The following is a 22,925-nucleotide window of genomic DNA, read 5'->3' on the forward strand; positions in this document are numbered from 1 at the left end:
AAAGATAAAAAGTCTCCTCTTTACCAGGCTCCACATACCCAATGCCCTCATGCACCACTCAGGCTGAAAAAAGGTTTGCCATCCAGGCTTTTGACTGCTAATGACATGTGGCTTTTGGAGCCAATTCTGGTTGGAAATTAGGGTAGAGAGGATGTGTTGAAGGCATTAATGGCTCAAATCTTGCTTCATCTTAAGACTTGCTTTAGCAACAAAACCCCTAAAGGGCCTCTGTGCAAATATACCAGAGGATGGCAGAAGCAAGAGTTAAATCTCTGGCCTCCTTGACTTGCAAATGAAAGGCAGCAGAAGACCCTTTCAATCATCTTTTCATTAGCACCTCATCTGGCTTCATCGACAAGCAACATCCCAAGAGCCTTGCAAAGCCTTCCTCCTCTAATTCAAAGAGCCAGAAGTTCTTTGGAGCACGCAGAGATGCCACCTGCACCCCCACCAATCAAAACCTTGCAGGTCAGTGGGGGAGGAGGAGGAGAGAGAGAAAGGTTGTTACACACCTCAGCGGATGCAAGGCTCAAGTGATAATAAGGGCAAAGAAATCTGGGGAGAGGTCCTTTTGGTGGAGGCGTTTTAAGAACATAATGAGGGTCTGCTGGATCAGGCCAAGGACCCATGTAGCCCATCATCCTGTCCTCATTGTCTGCCTGAACACTTGCCTGTGGGAAACCCACAAGCAAGACACAAGCACAAGAGTTCTCTCTGCTCCTGTGGTTTCCAGCAACTAGTATTCAGAAACATCCCTGCCTCCAACTGTGGAAACTGTGGAAGCAGTGGAGGACTCCCTGGTCCTGAATGGGGTAACTGTGCCCCTGAAGGACCAGGTGCACAGCCTGGGAGTCATTCTGGACTCACAGCTGTCCATGGAGGCACAGGTCTATTCTGTGTCCAGGGCAGCTGTCTACCAGCTCCATCTGGTACACAGGCTGAGACCCTATCTGCCCACAGACTGTCTAGCCAGAGTAGCACATGCTCTAGTTATCTCTTGCTTGGACTACTGCAATGCGCTCTATGTGGGGCTACCTTTGAAGGTGACCTGGAAACTACAACTAATCCAGAATGTGGCAGCTAGACTGGTGACTAGGACCGGCCACCAAGACCATATAACACCGGTCTTGAAAGACCTACACAGGCTCCCAGTACGTTTCCAAGCACAATTCAACGTGTTGGTGTTGACCTTTAAAGCTCTAAATGGCCTCAGTCCAGTATACCTGAAGGAGCGTCTCCACCCCCATTGTTCAGCCTGGACACTGAGGTCCAGCTCTGAGGGCCTTCTGGCGGTTCCCTTGTGAGAAGCCAAGTTACAGGGAACCAGGCAGAGGGCCTTCTTGGTAGTGGCACCCGCCCTGTGGAACACCCTCCCACCAGATGTCAAAGAAATAAATAACTATCTGACTTTTAGAAGACATCTGAAGGCAGCCATGTTTAGGGAAGCTTTTAATGTTTAATAGGTTATTGTATTTTAGTGTTTTGTTGGAAGCCACCCAGAGTGGCTGGGAAAACCCAGCCAGATGGGCAGGGTATAAATAATAAATTATTATTATTATTATTATTATTATTATTATTATTATTAGCATAGCCATTGTGGCTAGTAGCCTTCAATAGCCCTTTCCTCCTTAAATTTGTCTAATACTCTTCTAAAGCCATCCAAGTTGGTGGCCATCCCTGCCTGCTGAGGAAGGGAATTCCATAGATTAACCATGTGCTGTATGAGGAAAGACTTCCTTTTATCTCTCCTGAATCTTCCAAAATTCAGCTTAATTGGATGTCCTTCCTTCATAGGGGAGTCGCTCCATCCCATTGATCATATGTGTTGCCCTTTTCTGAACCTTTTTCCAACTCCAACATCCTTTTTCAGGTGAGGTGACCAGAACTGTACACACCCTAGGTTTGTATAATGGTATTATGATACTGGCAGTTTCATTTTCAGTTCATTTCCGAACAATTCCCAACATGGAATTTGCCTTTTGCACACTGCTTTGGTGGGTGACCCACAGGCTGAAACATGGCACTGTCAATGATGGCCAGTCAAGTGTTATCACAAGACGAACAGGTCACCAACCGGTATGACAACAAAGAGGGCAGAAACTGGAACACCATCCTTGCAAAACCCTACTTGACACCTGTCTTCACAAGTGAAGCCTCAGGATTGTGCATCATGGCAACCCAACCTTGAATGCAAAGTTTCTCCATTCCCCATGGGCTGAGTGGACCTAAAGTTTAGTACGGTAGACACTTCCCCATGCCACCCGTTTTTGTCATGTCACCCATTTAACCCTGCATTAGTAGCACAGTAAATAACGAAGGTTTAGTGGGGGACCAAGCAAGTGGTGTAGCAATCACAGGTCTGTTTTACTACATTTAAAAACTGTAATCATATTCAACGCATGTTGTTCTTGTTGTTAATATATTATTATTTTCCTCCACACATCATGTTGTTGATATTATTATTTTCCCCCACCACATCATGTTGTTGTTGTTGTTGATATTATTATTTCCCCCCATCTTTTCCCCTGACAAGGGCTGACAGATAAAATTGAAACAGATAAAGACATAGGAAAAACATTTTTAACTAATAAACATTAATATAATTAAAACAATATAAGATCTAGTAAAATATTCAATTAATTATAATACAAACATCACAGAACCACCCCTTTCCTTAAAAATTTCCAGTTCCTAAAAGCCTGTTGGAACAAGATGGATTTCACCTGCAGTCTAGCTTCTCCAGGCAGGGAGTTCCAAAGGTGTCTGGGAGCAGTACCACTGAGGAGGCCCCCTCCCGCACTCCCACCAAGAGTCCCTGTGAGGGTGGGGGGACTGAGAGAAGGGCCCCCTCCAAATATCTCAAAACCTAAGCAGGTTAATGTGAGGGAATGGGGTCCTTCTGATAGCCTGGACCTATGCCATGTTGGGCTTTATAGGTCATAAGCAGCACTTTGAATTGTTCCTGGAAACAGACCTGCAGGCAGTGGAGTTGCTGTAACAAGGGAGTCATCCACAAGGTCCGCAGGCAAAATCTCCAGTCCAGGCATTTGACCAGACCCAGAACTAATGGTGATGTTTTATTTGACCCACGATTTACTTCTTAAGGGAAGAGGCATGCAACTCTGTCTAGAGCAGACTGCACATCGCTCCTCCGAGGAACCCCCTCTAACAGACTCCCAGTCTGGTTTGGACAGAGCCCCAGTTTCTTGGCCCTCATCCAGTCCATTTCTGTGACTGGGCACAGGTTCACCACATCCACCAACTTCTCTGCGGAGGATGAAAAGGGAAAGCAAAGCTGTGCACCATCAGCATATTGATGACAACACGCTCCAAAAATTTGCATGACACCCAAGACTATTTCATATGAGACATAAATGTTTTGTGCTTGGATGGTGTTTGTAAGTTGGGGGGAAAACCTTGGACAAGATATTGGGATGGACCCTCCCAGCTGCCGCTGCTGCTGCTGTCCACCTTCTGGAAAAGCAAAGATTGGGCATGCAGAAGAACCTGTTCCTTTTCCTTGCTCATGTCACCATTTGCTTACTCAGAGAGGTTCAGTGAATAGGAATCACTGGGCCTGGGTTTTCCAGGGATTGGCAATGCCCCCTCCATAGGAGCAGCCAACTCCGAGGGCCCAAGGAGTCTTTGGCCCCTCCCAATAAAATATCTGGACGCGGGTGGCGCTGTGGGTTAAACCACAGAGCCTAGGACTTGCTGATCAGAAGGTGGGCGGTTCGAATCCCCGCAACAGGGTGAGCTCCTGTTGCTCGGTCCCTGCTCCTGCCCACCTAGCAGTTTGAAAGCACATCAAAGTGCAAGTAGATAAATAGGTACCACTCTGGTGGGAAGGTAAACGGCGTTTCTGTGCGCTGCTCTGGTTCTCCAGAAGCAGCTTAGTCATGCCGGCCACATGACCCGGAAGCTGTACGCTGCCTCCCTCGGCCAGTAAAGTGAGATGAGCACCGCAACCCCAGAGTTGGCCACGACTGGACCTAATGGTCAGGGGTCCCTTTACCCTTTACCTTTAATAAAATATCTGACGGGGCCACCGCCCCCCTCCCCCAGTTGATGGGCATTGCCATTCAAATGGTGATTGTGCAACATGCAATGTGTTTGATTATGCTGGGTAGGGCTTACCTGACCCCCCCCTCCCTATATTTTATTGAAGTTGGCACCTCTGCCCCCCTCCACTAGCATTGAGCCTTGGTAGCTGCCCAGTGATGCAGATCCCTGATGTCTGCTCTGCTGCTTGACTTCACCAAGGCAAAACTCAAATACTTGCCTAAGATCCAGGACAAAGCGCCGCTTTGTCTGGGGCTACAGTGCGGGTAATGAGCAGGCTAGTCCACGGAGGGCATTCTCGACTCTACAGAAAGCGCCCTTTAGGTTCTGCTTTATTTCATTTGACCAGTTCAGCAATGTCTTAATGCAATTAACTCTGCCCTCCGGGACACAAGAAAGAGGGCTGCTCTCTTTTACAATGAGCCTGGAATGTCCCGCCCCCCCCCCCTGCTCTGTTAAGAGGAAAGAAAGAAAAGCACATGTCACATATCACAAACGTGATCTCGCCAACGGATGAACCCCAAGGCCGCACTGCCGGTGCCAGCCCGGCTTAGGAAAACAAGCCTCCCTCAGCAACTTGGTGCGTCTGCCTGCCCATCTGCAAGTAGCATGCAAAGATGGTGGCGCCAGAACAACCGAACCGTGACAGCTCACAAAGCGGGGTGGCTACCTTTGCCAGGCAAAACAGGAACAGGCCCTGAACCCCCAACCTACTGTGCAAAAGCAAGTGTCCTGAACCTCAGGACATACCCAGAGGTAAGTCCTAATAGTGCCCTAAATGGGCAACCCTAGAGAGTAGTCAGATAGTCCAAATGGTCAAATGTCAGTCCAGGTGTAATAATAATAATAATAATAATAATAATAATAATAATAATAATATATTTATACCCCGCCCATCTGGCTGGGTTTCCCCAGCCACTCTGGGTGACTTCCAACCGAATATTAAAAATAATACAGCATCAGACATTAAAAACTTCCCTAAACAGGGAATCCTGTTGTCTTCAGCTGTCTTTTAAAAGTAAAATAGTTGTGTATTGCCCTGACATCTGCTGGGAGGGCGTTCCACCGGGCAGGCGCCACTACCGAGAAGGCCCCTCTGCCTGGTTCCCTGTAATTAGGCTTCTCACAGTGAGGGAACCGCCAGAAGGCCCTCAGCGCTTGACCTCAGTGTCCAGGCTGGACGATGGGGGTGGAAACGCTCCTATTTTCAATGGAGAAATGTTGGAGGGTATGGAGTTATCCAACTCCTGAGCCACCTGAAAGCAATCCTGTATAGGGAAGGTTTTTTTAAATGTTTAATGTTTTATTATGTTTTTATATATGTTGGAAGCCACCCAGAGTGGCTGGGGCAACCTAGTCAGATGTGTGGGGTATAAATAGTAAAATGATCATTAGGGAATGGGACGTCCCTATTTTCATCGAATAAATGTTGGAGGGTATGCAAGGTGAGGTTCCTGCCTCTGGTTGGAACACCTGGACTTTGCGGATTTACTTCCACCTGGAGCTGGATTGGGTGGCTCCTGTGGACCAATCAGACAGTCCCAAAGTCACCCTCCAGTAGTCCAGTGGCTGACCAGATCCCTGTGGGAATCCCAGAAGCAGGATTTGAGCACAAGAGCAACTCACCACTCCTGAGGTTTCAAGCAACTGAGATTCAGAAGCATTTCTGTCTCAGACCGTAGAGGCAGGACATGGGTAGTAGCCATCCATAGCCCTCTCTTCCAAGAATTTGTCTAATCCTCTTTAAAAGCCATCCAGGTAGGTGGCCATCACTGCCTCCGGTTGGAGTGACTTCCACAGTTTAACTGTGTGTCCTTTCTTTAAAGGTAAAGGACCCCTAACAGTAAAGTCCAGTCGCGAACGACTCTGGGGTTGCGGCACTCATCTTGCTTTACTGGCCGAGGGAGCCGACGTTTGTCCGCAGACAGTTTTTCTGGGTCACGTGGCCAGCATGACTAAGATGCTTCTGGCAAAACCGGAGCAGCACACAGAAACGCCGTTTACCTTCCCACCAGAGTGGTACCTATTTATCTACTTGCACTTTGACGTGCTTTCGAACTGCTAGGTTGGCAGGAGCAGGGACCGAGCAACGGGAGCTCACCCCGTCGTAGGGATTCGAACCGCTGACCTTCTGATCGGCAAGCCCTAGGCTCGGTGGCTTAGTCCTGAATCTTCCAACATTCAGCTTCATTGACTGTCTATGAGTTTTAGTGTTATGAGTATATAGTGCCCTGATATTTTATGAGATGGTGGCTTATATCTATATTATCCATCCACCCATCCATCCTTTTATAAATGAATAAAATGTGAAATTACTTGAATTTCTTGCCCAATCCCTACAGCCTGAGTAGGCATGTATGAGATTGCAAGCACTGCCCTCACTGCTCTCCTCCTTGGTGCTTGTTCCTTATTCCTTTGTAAATTCTTACCAGTTGCCTCATTCTTGAACAAAGCTTGCTGAGAACTCCAGTGAGTCACTAGGGGAGGCCGTCGGTTTCCAGGATGTTGGATCATCCGCACCAGCTGCCCCATAACAACCATTATTCCAAGTTCTGTGATTAATAGCTATGTGGTTTTTAAAAAATGTCTGAGATCCTATTTGTGTTGGAGGGTGGGGAATAAATAAAAGATAAAAAGAAAAATAGCAATTCCCAAAATTGAAATGTGCAGAGGAGTGCTATTGTGGGTAAGGAAGTCAGAAATATTAAAGATGGACCAGTGGGGAGGGAGCTACAGAGAGACCTAAAATGAACAATTAACATTGCGACACTGTGGGCTCATCGACACGTCCCACTGCTTTCCCAAGGGAAAACCCACCATTTACCACTGAATCGGACCAAACGTCAATTGGTTTTTCTGCGGATTGATGTCTCTTTTGATTCAGTGGTAAACAATGTGCTTCCCCAGGGAAATCTGCAAGCCAAATGAAAAACTGCTCAGACCCGTGCCTGAAAAGCATGGAAGAAGTGGAAAATCTCCCGAAGCCAAGGACAAGTGGAAGTCTGGATGAGCCCTGGGAAAGAGCTGGTAAAGTCAATGCTCTATTTCGCAGAAGTCTGCAGGAGGAGGCTTTGCTACATTTCCTCCTAAGTCAATGGTTCCCAAAGTGGGCGGCGGAATAACCTGCGAAGGGGGCAGTAAGAGGCAAGGGGGCAGCAGTGGGGCACTGGAGGTGTAAATGACTATCAGGTTTTGAAAAGCTGGCATCGTTGGATCACACTCATCCACCTTCGTGAATTAGTTAAACTAAATAGTTTGAATTGGGTTTTAGAAAAATGTCCAAATTGGCAATATGTCAGGGAAAACCTGGATGTATGGCAAAGCGATGGAAAAAGCAGCAGAAACAGCTTCAAAACCTTAAAATCACCATTGTGGGGGGTAAAGGGACCCCTGACCATTAGGTCCAGTCATGGCCAACTCTGGGGTTGCGGCACTCATCTCGCTTTATTGGCCGAGGGAGCCGGCGTACAGCTTCCGGGTCATGTGGCCAGCATGACTAAGCCGCTTCTGGTGAACCAGAGCAGTGCACGGAAACGCCGTTTACCTTCCCGCCAGAGCGGTACCTATTTATCTACTTACACTTCGTGCTTTTGAACTGCTAGGGTGGCAGGAGCAGGGACCGAGCAATGGGAGCTCACCCCGTCGCGGGGATTCGAACCGTCGACCTTCTCATTGGCAAGCCCTAGGTTCTGTGGTTTAATCCACAGTGCCACCCGCATTTGAGGTTTCCCCAAAACAGCTCAACAATTCTGGGGCCTTCCTTAAAAAGCCCAACAACGTTGCAGGTGTCGGGAATTTTACATTTTGAAATATGGCCACCCTACCTAATTCTGAATAATGTTTTTTATAGGATAGGGGGCTCTGGGGATGAACTTATGGAACCAAGAGGACAGGGGCCCAAAAAAGTTTGGGAACCGCTGTTCTAAGTGACACACAGTTGACCCAACTGAACTGCAGTGGTGACTATGTGGCTCTGAGCTCAGCTCATTATCTGGCAAAGCAACTCTGTAATCTCTCTATATCTATCTGTCTATCTATCTATCTATCTATCTATCTATCTATCTATCTATTTCTAAAATTATTTATATACTACCATCCAGTGCTTTTTTTCTAGAAAAATAGGGGCCTGTACTCATCATTAAGTTGTTACAGTAAGTGCATGTTTTAACAACAAAAAAGAGATGCCAGTATTGCGTACACTTGAGTAACCCCCCAAAAAAGCACTCCCACCAACTCATAAAATGCCAGAACATTCACCAGTGTGCTAGTAGCACCACATTCCCAAACTACAAAAAGTGCTCCCTGCCAACATCTTCAAATAGATGTTAAATAACAATGGGGACAAAACTGTGCCTTGCAAATCCCCCCCCCCCCACTCCCACCAAGGTTACTCTTGGGACTGGTCCAATGCTACTACCTAGTGAGCTTCATGGCTGAGTAGGGATTTGAACCCAGGTCTCCCAAGTCACGGGACGCGGGTGGCGCTGTGGGTTAAACCACAGAGCCTAGGGCCTGCCGATCAGAAGGTCGGCGGTTCGAATCACCGTGACGAGGTGAGCTCCCGTTGCTCAGTCCCTGCTCCTGCCAACCTAGCAGTTCAAAAGCACGTCAAAGTGCAGGTAGATAAATAGGTACCGCTCTGGCGGGAAGGTAGACGGCGTTTCCGTGCGCTGCTCTGGTTCACCAGAAGCAGCTTAGTCATGCTGGCCACATGACCCGGAAGCTGTACGCCGGCTCCCTCGGCCAATAAAGCGAGATGAGTGCCGCAACCCCAGAGTCAGCCACGACTGGACCTAATGGTCAGGGGTCCCTTTACCTTTACCTCCCAAGTCACAGTCTAACACTCTAGCACTGTCTACCACTGACTCTCCAAAAGCCAGTGGGCATCTAATTGAAGCCGAAGGTTAGAAGGTTCAAGGCAGACGAAAGAAAGTACTTTTTCACACAACACATAGTTCAGCTAGGGAACTCCCTCCCACAGGGGGAAGCAATGACCACCGACCGAGATGGCTTTAAAAGAGGGTTAGAAAGATTCAGGGAGGAGGAGAGGGTTCTCAGTGGGCTGCTGGTCAGGTTGGCTCTCCTCTGCCTCCACAGTCAAGGGCAGCAATGCTTCTGAATGTCAGTTGCTGGAAAGGATGGAGAGAGGAGCTCTTGTGGTTATGTTCAGCATGTAGGTTCCCCAAAGGCACTGGCGGAGGAAGAGGGGGCAGGGAGAGTGCACTGCCCCCGGCAGCGCGATCCTGGTGGGGTGCCATCGCGGCTGCCCCCTGCCTGCGCTGGGTGCCATGCCCCACACAGGTGGCGCGCCACGCCCCAGCAGGCAGCATGCCACACCCCCAGGATGTGCAACAGCCATGCTCCCACCTCCTCTCCGCCCCCCGGTGCCGGAGCATGAAGCTCTGCCACTGCCCAAAAGGGCATCTGCTTGGCTACTGTGAGAACAGGATGATGACCTAGATGGGCCATTGGTCTGATCCAGCAGGCTGTTCTTATGTCCTTATGCTCTAGATAGTGATAATAATAATAATAATAATAATAATAATAATAATAATAATAATAATTTTATTTATATCCCTCCCTCCCCAGCCGAAGACGGGCTCAGAGCAGCTAACAACAATAAAAGTAACACAGCATTCTAAAATCAATATTCTAAAATCAATTCAAAATCAAATTAATGGCAACCACTGGGCCAGAGTTCTACGAGGATCTCCAAAGGAGGGGGTCAGAATGTGCCTTGGCCAAAGGCCTGGCGGAACAGCTCCGTCTTGCAGGCCCTGCAGAAAGATGTCAAGTCCCGCAGGGCCCTAGTCTCTTGTGACAGAGCGTTCCGCCAGATCGGGGCCATGGCCGAAAAAGCCCTGGCTCTGGTTGAGGCCATTCTAACCTCTCTGTGGCCCGGGACCTCCCAGATCTTTTTCTTTGAAGACCGTAAGGTCCTCCGTGGGACATACCAGGAGAGGCGGTCCCGTAGGTACGAGGGTCCTAGGATGTATACATGGGCTTCCAATCGCCACAACAATTACAGAATTTGCACGCCGATTGGCGAAGGCCCTAGCCTAAGCTGGCTTGACATGGAGTATCCTGCTCCCTCTGCCATGCGCTGCTGTCTGAGCTCACTCTCCTCTTCCACATGCTGACATTACCCAGCTCCCCCACCCCTCACCTTGTCAGCCTTGCTTCCCGCACCTCCCCTCCCTCTCCCTCTCCCTCTCCCATGTCATCCTGGCAGCCAGTCTGGGCCTGCGCTATTCCCACCGGGCCTCTTGAGGGCTGAGCAAAGAAAACGAGAGGTTAAGTGCAAAGCTCCCCTCTCCCGAATGCCGTAATCATCCTGTGATGGGAATCAAAGTGAAAGTAATCACAAGAGGCAACAGCCTGTGACTAACGGCTTTTTGGCTACAGATCTGGGCTGGCGGCAAGCAGAGACATCTCCCAGGGATGAATGGGAGCGTCGGGGCTATTGGCGTCTGCTAGCCACAGTGGCTCTGCTCTGGCTCCACAGCTGAAGGCAGTGATGGTTCCAAATGGGGATTGCAGGAGGTCAGGTCCTTCACCCGCCTAGCCTCCAACATACCTCAGGTGCAAATACAGTGGTACCTCGGGTTAAGTACTTAATTTGTTCCGGAGGTCCGTTCTTAACCTGAAACAGTTCTTAATCTGAAGCACCACATTAGCTAATGGGGCCTCCTGCTGCTGCCGCGCTGCCAGAGCACGATTTCTGTTCTCATCCTGAAGCAAAGTTCTTAACCTGAAGCACTATTTCTGGGTTAGCGGAGTCTGTAACCTGAAGCGTATGTAACCTGAAGCGTATGTAACCCGAGGTACCACTGTAGGGACATTCTATTCCACATCAGTATCACTGCTTGAGCATTTCCTCCTGCTCAAGTACAAAAGTTATTAGAGGAAACATGGGGAAACTACAGTATTTTAAGCACAGAAATCTTTGAATTCATGTATTGCATTTAAGGAAGGCTGGCGGGGGGAGAAAACCCCAAATCAATAAATACAACTAATTATATATGTGTGTTTGTGTGTGGAGACTATGCAAGGTCATCATGCATTTAGGAGTATTTTGAAAGCACGTTAACTTTGAACAACGTCTATTGTTGAGATTGTACAGGTGTGTGGTATGGGGTATTTCAATGTTTATTTAGGGATGCGGGTGGTGCTGTGGGTTAAACCACAGAGCCTAGGACTTGCTGATCAGAAGGTCAGCGGTTCAAATCCCCGCGACGGGGTGAGCTCCTGTTGCTCGGTCCCAGCTCCTCCCAACCTAGCAGTTCGAAAGCACATCAGAGTGCAAGTAGATAAATAGGTACCACTCTGGCGGGAAGGTAAACGGCGTTTCCGTGCGCTGCTCTGGTTCGCCAGAAGTGGCTTAGTCATGCTGGCCACAACTTCAGAGTCGTTCGTGACTGGACCGAACGGTCAGGGGTCCTTTACCTTTACCTTAATGTTTATTTTGGGGTCCAGGGTCTTTTGAGTTCTGGAATACATAAACTCCCCCACTTTTTAAGTATTTCAAACTTCAGAGAAAATCAGGAATGTGTAAGCAACTTCAGCATCCTGGTGCTGTGGTGAATTCTGGATGGATCAGTTACAAAGATCCCGCCCCCTCACACAAGCCCCCCCCCTTCCCTAGCTGCCCCGGGACTCCCCTTCTTGGAATAGATCAATGCCTTTTTCTCATCCATGTGAGAAGCCAGGCAGGAAAGGGCTTTGGATGACTTTTGCTCAGGAGGACTCCTCCCCATCTCCCTGAATCCCCTTCCTCTCTAGGAATCTATTCCCATTCATTTTAAGCCATAGAAAGAGCCAAGCTGCAGGATCAGATCTCTCTGCATCTCTCTCAAAGCAGGAGCCAAATACGAAACGCCCAACCACCCCACACACTAAGGAACAACAGTTCAGTAACACTTCAGGTTCCCAAATGAAACTGGCAATGAAAGACAAGACAGCTATGTGAAGAAACCAAGCAGGGACCTAAGATGTCTGGGGGCAAAGCAGACCCTCCCCGTTGTGCACAATGTTGCTGAGCGGCTTGTAAGAGCATGCAAGTGAGAACCCAAAGTAGGTTGCTGCTTCTCTCTTTCCCTGGCCAGAAGATGGAAGGAGCAATGAATGAAAACATGGAGAAAGATTTGAGGGTGGTTTGGAGGGGAGCAGCAGCTGGCATTTGGGAACTGGGACTCTGCATGATAAAGGGCTCCAATACTTGGGCCACCTCATGAGAAGAGAAGACTCCCCAGAAAAGACCCTGATGTTGGTAAAGATGGAGGGCACAAGGAGAAGGGGACAATAGAGGACAAGATGGTTGGACAATGTTCTCAAAGCTACCAGCATGAGTTTGACCAAACTGCGGGAGGCAGTGGAAGACAGGAGTGCCTGGCATGCTCTGGTCCATGGGGTCACAAAGAGTCAGACACGACTAAACGACTAAACAACAACAAGGGTTTTTGTGACGGTCCCAGCATCTTCAGGGCAGTTGGAGCCTATGCATCTGGTTGGCTACTGTGAGAACATGAGGCTAGATTGATGAGCCCTTGACCTGATCCAGCGGGCTGCTTCAATGGCAGAGGGCTTTTCTGTTCAAATGCTACTTGTGGGCTTCCCATAGGCATCTGGTCAGTTACTTTGGCAGCAGGGTGCTGGATTAGATGGGCCACTGGCCTGATCCAGCAGTTCCTCTGATGTTCTTAGCTTCAACGCAGCAGTGCCATGACAGCCCTCCACTCCTAGGGCTCTTCCAGAAGACCAGCTTATTGAGTGCCCGTCCTCATTTGCTTACGCAGAGGTTAGACTGTGCTCGGTCTTTATGGAGCATTTGTTCTGGTCTCTTTACAAGGATGCAACAGTGTTTAAAACCCTCAATGAGCCAGGCCCCAAATGCATACCTGAAAGCAGGCATGGTCGCAGTTCAAGAAGAAGAGTTTGGATTTGATATCCCGCTTTATCACTACCCGAAGGAGTCTCAAAGCGGCTAACATTCTCCTTTCCCTTCCTCCCCCACAACAAACACTCTGTGAGGTGAGTGGGGCTGAGAGACTTCAAAGAAGTGTGACTAGCCCAAGGTCACCCAGCAGCTGTATGTGGAGGAGCAGAGATGCGAACCCGGTTCACCAGATTACGAGTCCAACTACTCTTAACCACTACACCACACTGGCTCACAAGCACAAATTCCACCTGATAAAAAGCACTTCAGGAAGTCAGAGAGCAGGGACAGAGTGTGGCTTGGTCAGGGGAGAGGGACACCTGTCTTGGGAAAAGCCAAAGGCCAGATAGAGAGGCTGGCAGGGGGGGCATATGTGGCCCACAGGGCTGGACTTTCTCTACACCAGGCACATATGACTTACCATAGACTACTATAAGCTTTGCCAGGGGGTACTCAACACTTCATTTCTAAGCTTGCATCCAGCAACTTGCACCTACCTTCTTTGTTCCCCAGGAAAGGAAACTGAATGGGTTTCGTATGCGGGATTTGCTGCTCTCTCCTTTTTTCTAAAGACCCAAAATTCAAAAACCAAGAGAAACAGAAAGAAATTCTCAGTTTCACAAATGGGTACTGGCCTTACTCTGCCCAGTTCACACCAAGCAGTGAATGAAGGGGGGGCTGTGGCCCTCCAAATATCCGTTGGACTCCAACTCCCCTCAACAAGACCAGTGGTCAGAGATGATGGGAGAGGATCACAGTCTCCCAGAGTCTCTGGCCATGCAGGCCGGGGCTGATGGGGTTTGGAGTCCAACAACATCTGAAAGGTCAGAGGTTCCCCAACTTGGGTCTAGCCAATATAACTGTGAGGGAAGTTCCTGGCCTGGGCTTGGAGTGCAGAAGACTTACTGAGCGTTAAGCACCTGGAGACATCAGCAAGGGAGTTACTCAATGCAACAAGACAGGGGCCAGCCATATAGTTGCATATAGCTACCATTAGAAAAGTGTGGTTCAGCAAAGGTTGTCAATCCACTGTTCCAGTGATTGGGCAAGGATATAAAATTCCTTTTCTCTGCCATGTCTTCCTCAACCTGATGCCCCCCAGATGTTTTGGTCTACTACAGGGGTAGGCAACCTAAGGCCCGTGGGCCAGATGCAGTCCAATCACCTTCTCAATCCGGCCCATGGACGGTCCGGGAATCAGCGTGAATGCGCTAATAATAGCCCAATTTCATGCTGTAAATCTCTTTGAGAGCTTTTTCAAGTGCATAAATCAGCGTGAATCTACATGAGTAGAATGTGTCCTTTTGTTTAAAATGCATCTCTGGGTTATTTGTGGAGCCTGCCTGGTGTTTTTACATGAGTAGAATGTGTGCTTTTATTTAAAATGCATCTCTGGGTTATTTGTGGGGCATAGGAATTCGTTCATTTTTTTCTTCAAAATATAGTCTGGCCCACCACATGGTCTGTGGACGGTGGACAGGCCCATGGCTGAAAAAGGTTGCTGACCCCTGGTCTACTACTTCCATCATCCCAAATGTTTGCCCATGGTGACTGGAGCTATTTGGGAGTTGTAGTTCAGCAAGCAAGCTGAGAAAAGCTGCTTTGAGGCTAAAACGAGGCAGTGAATGCTATCTAGTAGCTGCTTCTGGGCTTTTAGCCACAGCAGGGGGTCACCCAAAAGAAGACAGAGGCCTTCTACTGTGGGAGAAGATGTGATAGCTTTCCCTCAGATGTCTCAACACACTTAACTCTGCAGCTATTACAGTGACCATTTTTAGCTACCTGAAAAGTGATGCTCCTTTTGTTGTTTATTTTGAACTTTGAATTCTGGAGGTTTGGGGCGGGGATGCAGCAGACCACATAATCAAATTGTAAATTGAGCAGTGAATTGAACTGGAACAGAAATAGTTCTTTTTTGGAGGGGTGAACTGGAACTAGAACTTAGTCCTTTTCAAAATGAACTATTCAAGCAGTGCATCAGTAATACTGCTGACTTTGTGGATTTTTTTAACCTACACCTTTTTTTTTTCTTTTTCTTTTTTTGCATACTAGAGATGTTATCCCAGGGTATGTTTTTCTGTGTTTGGGGAGAGGGCAGTGAATGTTCAGCAACTCACCTCCTGAGCAGGAGGTTCCTCTTCAGGATCATCATTCTTTACTTGAGACATTTCTTGTTTCTTGTTTAGGAGTTCTTTATCTACAGTCTTAGGGCACTGCTATGTCAGAATGAAGCCTGACTCCAAGGACCATTACTGTTGCTTTCCTTTCTTTAAAACAGAAGGCATACTCCATCCTAGCTTCAAAGGAGCCTCCGTAAAGGTCAGTCCAAGGAGAACTTTGCTGAAAGTCATCAGTGAGGCGACCCCCAGAACTGCATCTTCCTGGTGTGGATTCCACCACAACTGTCTGCTTATGACATCAGCAGCATCACAGTTCTGCGGCCAGCATTACCTTCCTTTTTAAGGATATAGATCGATTCGGAATTTTTATGCACTTGAACAAAGCTCTCAAAGAGATTTACAGCATGAAATTGGGCTATTATTAGGGCATTCTCATTAGGACATCCTAGGGTATCTCAGTTCTAAAGATTTCATCTTCAAGGGCTGCTCCTGCTCTCCCACTTCACCCCTACAAAGGGCAGGGGATAAGGTTTGCTCCAAAATAGGTTGGAGCTAAACTGAGCTGGTTGTACATTGTTCCCATTGAAACCAATGGGACTCAAGTCACAGCTAACATTGCTCAATGATTCCTTTGGGACCTGACCTGACTTTGTATGGATTCAATTTGCTGCCTTCAAATACAGCGCTTTGCTCGATTAAGTTGAAAGTTCTTCCTGGATTATTTTCGGTTGATTTCGTGTTTGTGTGTGTGTGTGTGTGTGTGTGTGTGTGTGTGTGTGTTTCTGGCCAGGGCTGCGCATGGGCCTGCCAATCGGATTTGGGGCCTGATCCAACCAGATGCAGCTCTCCTCCTCCCCTGCCTTCCCACCCACACCTGTATGTTTAAGCAAGGTAGGGGAGAGGGGAAGGCTACCTGTGCCCACTCTCCTTGCCCCGCTTTTGACAGTTCCAGAACACTCTGGGTGGACCCAATCTGATCCAAGGCAATCTAAACCTCTCTCAACCCAATGCAGCTGAATCCTGGATCAAACCAAGTCAGGATCTGGGATTTGGACGGATTCCTGCATCAATTTGGGATGTATAATTCTGATAGGGTACCAAAACTCCCTAGTTCAACATAGTGCAAGGGTCAGCAAACTAAGGCTCACAGGCTGGATCAGGCCCAATTGCCTTCTATATCCGGTGCACGGATGGTCCAGGAATTGCTGCGTGGATTGCCAGCGCGCACGTTCTTTCCGTCTCCCTCACACAGCAGTGGCGCCGGCATCTCCTCCCTCCCTCCTCCTGGCTTCTCCCTGCCCTGCCTAGAGGAGGAAGGGGGCTGGCTTTGTTGCTGCCAGCCCCTCTCCGGAGCCCTTTCATGTGCCGCTCATGGTCCTGCCGCCTCCATCCCCTGCCGCTCGCAAGACACAGGAGCTGCGGTTGGCTGAGCCTCCCTCTCGAGCAGCTGTCATTTAAAGCAGCCCCTCTCCAGAGCCCTTTCGTGGGCTGCTCATCATCCCTCCACCATTGTTCTTTTTTCTCTCTCCCCAAAATATAGTCCAGCCCCCCCCCCAAGGTCTGAGGGACAGTGGACCGGCCCCATGCTGAAAAAGTTTGAGGACCACTGACATAGTGGATTTCTAGGTGAACATACAAAAATCACTTTTAAATGTTTTTAGAATGCTTTCTTGCGTTTTATATTGTTGAAATGCTTGCCACCCAGGGCTACTTTAGGATGTCAGATAATGATAGGAATCCTGCTGGATCAGGCCCAAAGCCTTGTCTGTTTCCTCCCATGATCAACCAGACGCCTACCAGAAGCTCACCAGCATAAAGGCAACAGATCTCTCCTGCTGTCGCTCACCACAAACTGGAATTCAGAGCCTAGTGGCACCATCAGATCCATCAGATCAGGACTCTGAAGCAGACGTTCAGGGCCCCATTCATCAGAGGGCCCCAAATGAAGTAGCACTGGTTTATCACATTGCGAGGTGTTACTACCTAAACCACAATGGGAGGTTCCACCCACTGGTGTGGGGAGGTGGGATTACCTGGGGGTTGCTAAGAGGCAAGGGGGCAACAGGAGGCACTGGAGGTGTCAGTGACTATCAAGCTTTGAAAAGCCGGTATCATCCATTTTGCTGAATTCGTTAAACTTAATAGTTTTAATGAAGAAATGTCCAATTAATTGTCACTGTTTTGAAATTTAAGGCCTTATTGTTATCTTCCTTATTGGGCCATGCACTGCTGTTCTGAATACTGCCTTTCATAGGGTAAGGTAGGGGGTACTGTGGATGAGTTCGTGGAACCAAGGAGGCAGTCACATCCCCACCCCCAATATTGGGAAACCACTGAGTGCCAGTCCTCATAAGACCATGAAGACCAGACTCTAAAATGAGACCGTCAGGTGTCCTTCTGGCTTGTCGAATTAAAACTTCCGAAACTGGTGTACTAACAGTGTTCAACAATGAATCCCTCCTATTTCCCTTCCTCCCCCAACACACACGCATGTATGGGCTTCTTGAAATAGGTGATTCTCCCTCCCCTCCCCTGATCATTCCACCGTCAACCCCTTTGCTTAACATACTCAAAGCAGGGAGCTGTTACACTTCCCAGAGCCCCACAGTGACATCGAAGATTTCCCCGCATGAGATTTATGAGCAGTTGTTGGAACATGCCATCTTTATCCCTCTCTTGAGATCTCATAAAATAATAGTGGGCTCGGTGGTATGAAGATGAACTGATCACCGACGTAAGCTTTCCCTAACTCAATAGTTCCCTGGGTGCCCTTAAAACCAGATGGAGACCTCAGGATGCAGGCTAACGACGGCAGAGTGAATGAGGAAAGAGCCCATTTGTGACAGGGAAGAATGAGAGCAGCCCCAGAAAATGGAGCAATATTGCATTACACTTTCTCTGTCTGCCAGCGAAATACACGTGAGCCACAGTGAAAGGGAGTGAGGCTTCCAGGCTGGGAGAGGAGCAATGTGGACGTCCAATGAAGCTGAATGCTGGAAGATTCAGGACATAAGAAAGGGCTCCTTCACACACACACTGCGTGGCTAAACTGTGGAACTCCCTCCCACAGGAGGCCGTGATGGCTGCCAAGAGGATTTTAAAAGAGGATTAGACAAATTCCTGGAGCAGACGGTTGTCTGTGAGTACTGGCAACGACGGCTCTGCTCTGCCTCCAGAGTTGCTTCCGAATACCAGCTTCTGGAAACTACAGGAGGAGAAAGGGCTCTGGTGCTTGGATCCTGCTTTCTGGCTTCCCACAGGAAGCCACTTTGAGAACAGGATACTGGACTGGACAGACCATGGGCCTGATCCTGCAGGCTTTTCTTATGCTCTTACTGAAGAGGATTATTGTGCTTGAATCCTGCTTGCAGTTTTCCCACTGAGGCAGCTGGTTGGCCACTGTAAGAATAGGAAGCTGGACTAGATTACCCATTAACCCTGATCCAGGCCACCTCAGGCTACCTTCTTCTGATCCTCAAAAGTTGCCACTGTCAAGGCTGACCAAGGCTTTGCTTCTTCGGCCTGTTTGTGAATGTTGTGGAATACAAAGGTCAGTTCCACAGTTCCCCGGAAGACGCCTTGCCTTTCTCCTCCTTTGCCCCATCCGATTAATGATTGATGCATCTGATAATGAGCAGCAATAAGAAGAGAACAGGGATGGGCAACTTGGGATCTGGCTTCACAACCCATTAGGCAGAGGGACAAGGGTTAAACAGCATCATTACAGTCCATAACAGCAGTGTAACAAGAGAGTGCAAAGATTTCATTAGCAAATGGGACAGTCCTGGGAGCAGAGAGAAGATATGGGAGGCTGATAACAATTTCTAAGAACTCGTGTGCTGAGGAGAACAGGGATGGATGATAGGATAGTCACCTCAACACTTACTATTTTGCATTTACCAAGAAACTACATGATAGAGGACATTACAGTGCGGTATATTTGCTGGCTGCCATTAACAGGTTTAAACACAAAGAAGTGAAACAAACTGTGATGGCCTGGGAATCTGATTCAGAATCTGAACCTGAGGAGTCCCAGCCTGCACAGGAGTCCCTGCCTCCAGGGCCGGCTGAGCCGGGGCAGGGGCTTGAATCTGAAGGGCCTGCACCTGTGCCGGATCCTCAGGAGTAGACACCAGATGTATCCACTCTGGCTCCGGAGGTGATTGAGGGCCCATTGCCGGCAGGTGCGCCTCTCCCAGCCCTGAGAGCCAGTGTGGTGTAGTGGTTAAGAGCGGTAGATTTGTAATCTGGGGAACCGGGTTCGCGTCTCCGCTCCTCCACATGCATCTGTTGGGTAACCTTGGGCCAGTCACACTTCTCTGAAGTCTCTCAGCCCCACTCACCTCACAGAGTGTTTGTTGTGGGGGAGGAAGGGAAAGGAGAATGTTAGCCACTTTGAGACTCCTCCGGGTAGTGATAAAGCGGGATATCAAATCCAAACTCTTCTTCTTCTCTTCTTCTGTCAGGGGAAGTGAAGCTGCCCCTGGGTCCAATAACCCTCCAGCCTCTCCTGAGCTGCAGAGGCTCAGGGCAGAGAGGCGGAGGGAACTAAGTTCTCTGAGGAGGAGTGCTCGCCTTAAGGCCAGGAGAGGCGGGTCACCTGTGGGCCGGGACCACCCCTGGCCTCAGAGGAAATAAAGGCCAGTCAGCCCAGTCCCAGGTTGCGGGAGCAACGTCGTTGGAAACCTGTTTCTGCCAGCACCCAGACCTGTTCTTCCAGAGTTCCCAACCACGCCTGGCTTCTTGCTTTGGACCCCGCTTTGCCCTTGGTGGACAGTCTCCAGACCCTCGACCCAGGACCGGACTCTGACCACGCCTCACAGTAACCTCCCCCCAGGACCAGCACACAAACAGCAAAAGCAAAAGCAGACTGGGGACTTTTGTATCATAATCAGGAAGTAGTATTAATTTCACTTAGTGTTCCTATTTGTCATTTGCTGATAATAATGACTTATGTATAAAGCACTTAATCTCCCCGTCCCTAGAGGTCATACAAGCCAGAAGATCCCTATAAGCATCTTTGTCAATGTCAAGATGAGAGACTCCAGGCTCAGGACTACTTGAGAGCAAGAGTTCCAGGACCATGGACAGCTGAGAGCAAGAGGGAGTGTGTTGCCTCAGCACTGGCCTGTTCTACCCACCACAGCATTGCAGTCTGGTCTGGAGAACCCTGAGGTTTCCAGCAACTGATAGAAACATTGGTGCCTCCAACTGTGGAAGCAGAGCTGAGCCATCGTGGTTGGTAGCCATGACTAGGATAAGGCAGCTTCCTATGTTCCTATGTACATTCCTGGGATCTCAAGAGACTTGGGGTGAAATCTGGTGCCAGTGGTGGTACTGGATGTGGAGGCATGGGGGTGGCAGAAGGGGCATGAACACACACAAGCCCCTTTCCAACATCCTCATGTGTAGCTCCCCATCCTCATAATCCCCAATGTTGGTAGCAAAATATTGTACCACCATTTCACTACAGTAAAAGGTAAAGGTAAAGGACCCCTGACAGTTAAATCCAGTTGCGAACGACTCTGGGGTTGCGCTGCTCATCTCGCTTTACTGGCCGAGGGAGCCGACATTTGTCCGCACACAGTTTTTCCAGGTCATGTGGCCAGCATGACTAAGCCGCTTCTGGCGAAACCAGAGCAGCGCATGGAAACGCCGTTTACCTTCCCGCCGGAGTGGTACCTATTTATCTACTTGCACTTTGACGTGCTTTCAAACTGCTAGGATGGCAGGAGCAGGGACCGAACAACGGGAGCTCACCCTGTTGCAGGGATTCAAACCGCTGACCTTCCAATCAGCAAGCCCAAGGCTCAGTAGTTTAAACCACAGCGCCACCCGTGTCCTTTTGCTACAGTAGCTGATTTTAATATGTTCAACAAGGATACTTATCCCAGATTTCTCACAGTCTCCTATTTGTTTGTTCCTGACAATCTCCACATCAGCAAAATTAGCATTTGCCTCACATTTCCCACTAAAAAGAAAAAAAAAGCAACTTTGGTCTACAGGGATATTTGGTTCGATTTTGCAAAGCTCTCCTTTGCGGTGACCCTCCTCCTCCTCCTCCTCCTCCTCCTCCTCCACCTCCTCCTCCTCTCCATTTCCATGATCCGTCCATCTCTGCTCTCTGGAGTAACCCAAGCCATATAAATAATCTGATTTGAGGCTATGAAATCTTATTTGAAGGTCTATTAATGCATAGCTGGAATGACACAGGCCCCAGCCTGTCTCCGCCGACTGAAACATGGGAAGCAATTTCACCTGGGAAAATCCATCTCCCAGAAAAGGCCAAGGAAGGAGGTGTGGAAGAATCAGGAAGCAATTATATTTAGGATGGAGATTAAGACAATGCCTGTGCCATCCTTTGTTCCCTGACCTCCATCTCCCATCTTCAGGGAGCGGGGCTGGACCACTGAGCTAAGCAAAACAGACGCCAAGGATTAGGCCCTTAAAATATGACTGCAAGGCACTTCCTCAAAGAAAATAATTAGCAGGCTGACATGCTCATTCCCCCTTTTCTGTTGCCTGACCCAAGGAAACGAAATTTTAATCAATGTTGTTTTAAATAACACATAAATAAAACATCCATGCCTCCTATCCATGCAGGCTCAGAAAAGAGAAGTGACAGTAGAATGATGATTAACGCCATATAATTGGGCCCCATGTCGGTGAAGAGCTTGAGGCGAGGAGCCAGGACTATTTAACGCAGATTAGTTACCCTTAATGGACTTTAACCATATTTTTTGTACTGGAGATCAAGGTGGTTAAAGACTGATACAAGGATGCCCATCTATAGCGAACATCCAAAGCTGTGCTGCAGTTTAGATATTTATCATTTGCACTTTTATAAAGTATATCAAGATGGCTTGAAACATACAAAATATAATAAAATCAGTATTTAAAATATCCAGAAAACAGAATGCAAAGTAGCAATAGAACATCAGTGGATACTGGTTGGTTAAAAAGAGAGCTGTTCATATTGTGAAGGGCTGTGTAAAAAGTATAGCTTAAAAGAAGATCAAAGAACTGTGTAAGTGGTTGGGATCCTGAGGGTCATCTAGTCCAACCCCCTGCAATGCAGGAATCCCAGCTGAAGAATCCCTGACCATCCAACCTCTGCTTAAAAACCTCCAAGGAAGGAGAGTCCACCACCTTCTGAGATTGTCTGTTCCACTGTCAAACAGTTCTTCCCTTCAGAAAATTATTCCTGATATTTAGACAGAAACTCCTTTCTCACAGCTTGAAGCCATTGGTTCAGGTCCTACCCTCCAGAGCAGGAGAAAACAAGCTTGCTCCATCTTCTGTGTGACAGCCCTTTAGATAGTTGAAGGCAGCTATCGTAACTCCAAGGGACGTGGGTGGCGCTGTGGGTTAAACCACAGAGCCTAGGACTTGTTGATCAGAAGATCGTGATTCGAATCCCCTCGACGGGGTGAGCTCTCGTTGCTCAGTCCCTGCTCCTGCCAACCTAGCAGTTCAAAAGCACATCAAAGTGCATGTAGATAAATAGGTACCACTCCGGCGGGAAGGTAAACGGTGTTTCCGTGCGCTGCTCTGGTTCACCAGAAGCGGCTTAGTCATGCTGGCCACATGACCCGGAAGCTGTATGCTGGCTCCCTCGGCCAATAAAGCGAGATGAGCACCACAACCCCAGAGTCGGCCATGACTGGACCTAATGGTCAGGGTCCCTTTACCTTTAGCTTTAACGTAACTCCTCTCAGTCTCCTCCTATCCACGTTAAACATACCCAGCTCCCTCACTTTTCTTTCTTTTGGAATCCTCTGCATTTGTGCCTTCAACATTTCACCTCG

General features: G+C 48.5%; 1 protein-coding gene across 3 annotated transcripts in view; it reads right to left on the bottom strand.

Moving 5' to 3' along the window:
• The window catches only part of CCDC33 (coiled-coil domain containing 33), a 168,107-nt gene extending 152,716 nt beyond the window's left edge, over window positions 1–15,391 (bottom strand). For 2 of the 3 annotated variants that reach the window (XM_081019940.1, XM_081019941.1), the window contains exons 1-2: window positions 15,115–15,391; window positions 13,495–13,563 (exon numbers count right to left, since the gene is read on the bottom strand). In XM_081019940.1, the coding sequence (XP_080876066.1) occupies window positions 13,495–13,563; window positions 15,115–15,165 (120 nt within the window). In that variant the 5' untranslated portion in view covers window positions 15,166–15,391. The remainder of the gene's footprint in view (window positions 1–13,494; window positions 13,564–15,114) is intronic. The other variant, XM_081019942.1, reaches the window with a different exon arrangement.
• Between the last annotated feature and the right edge of the window lie 7,534 nt (window positions 15,392–22,925).

This window comes from Podarcis pityusensis (assembly GCF_964106645.2).
Source record: "Podarcis pityusensis genome assembly, chromosome: 9".
Taxonomy (NCBI): Eukaryota; Metazoa; Chordata; class Lepidosauria; order Squamata; family Lacertidae; genus Podarcis; species Podarcis pityusensis.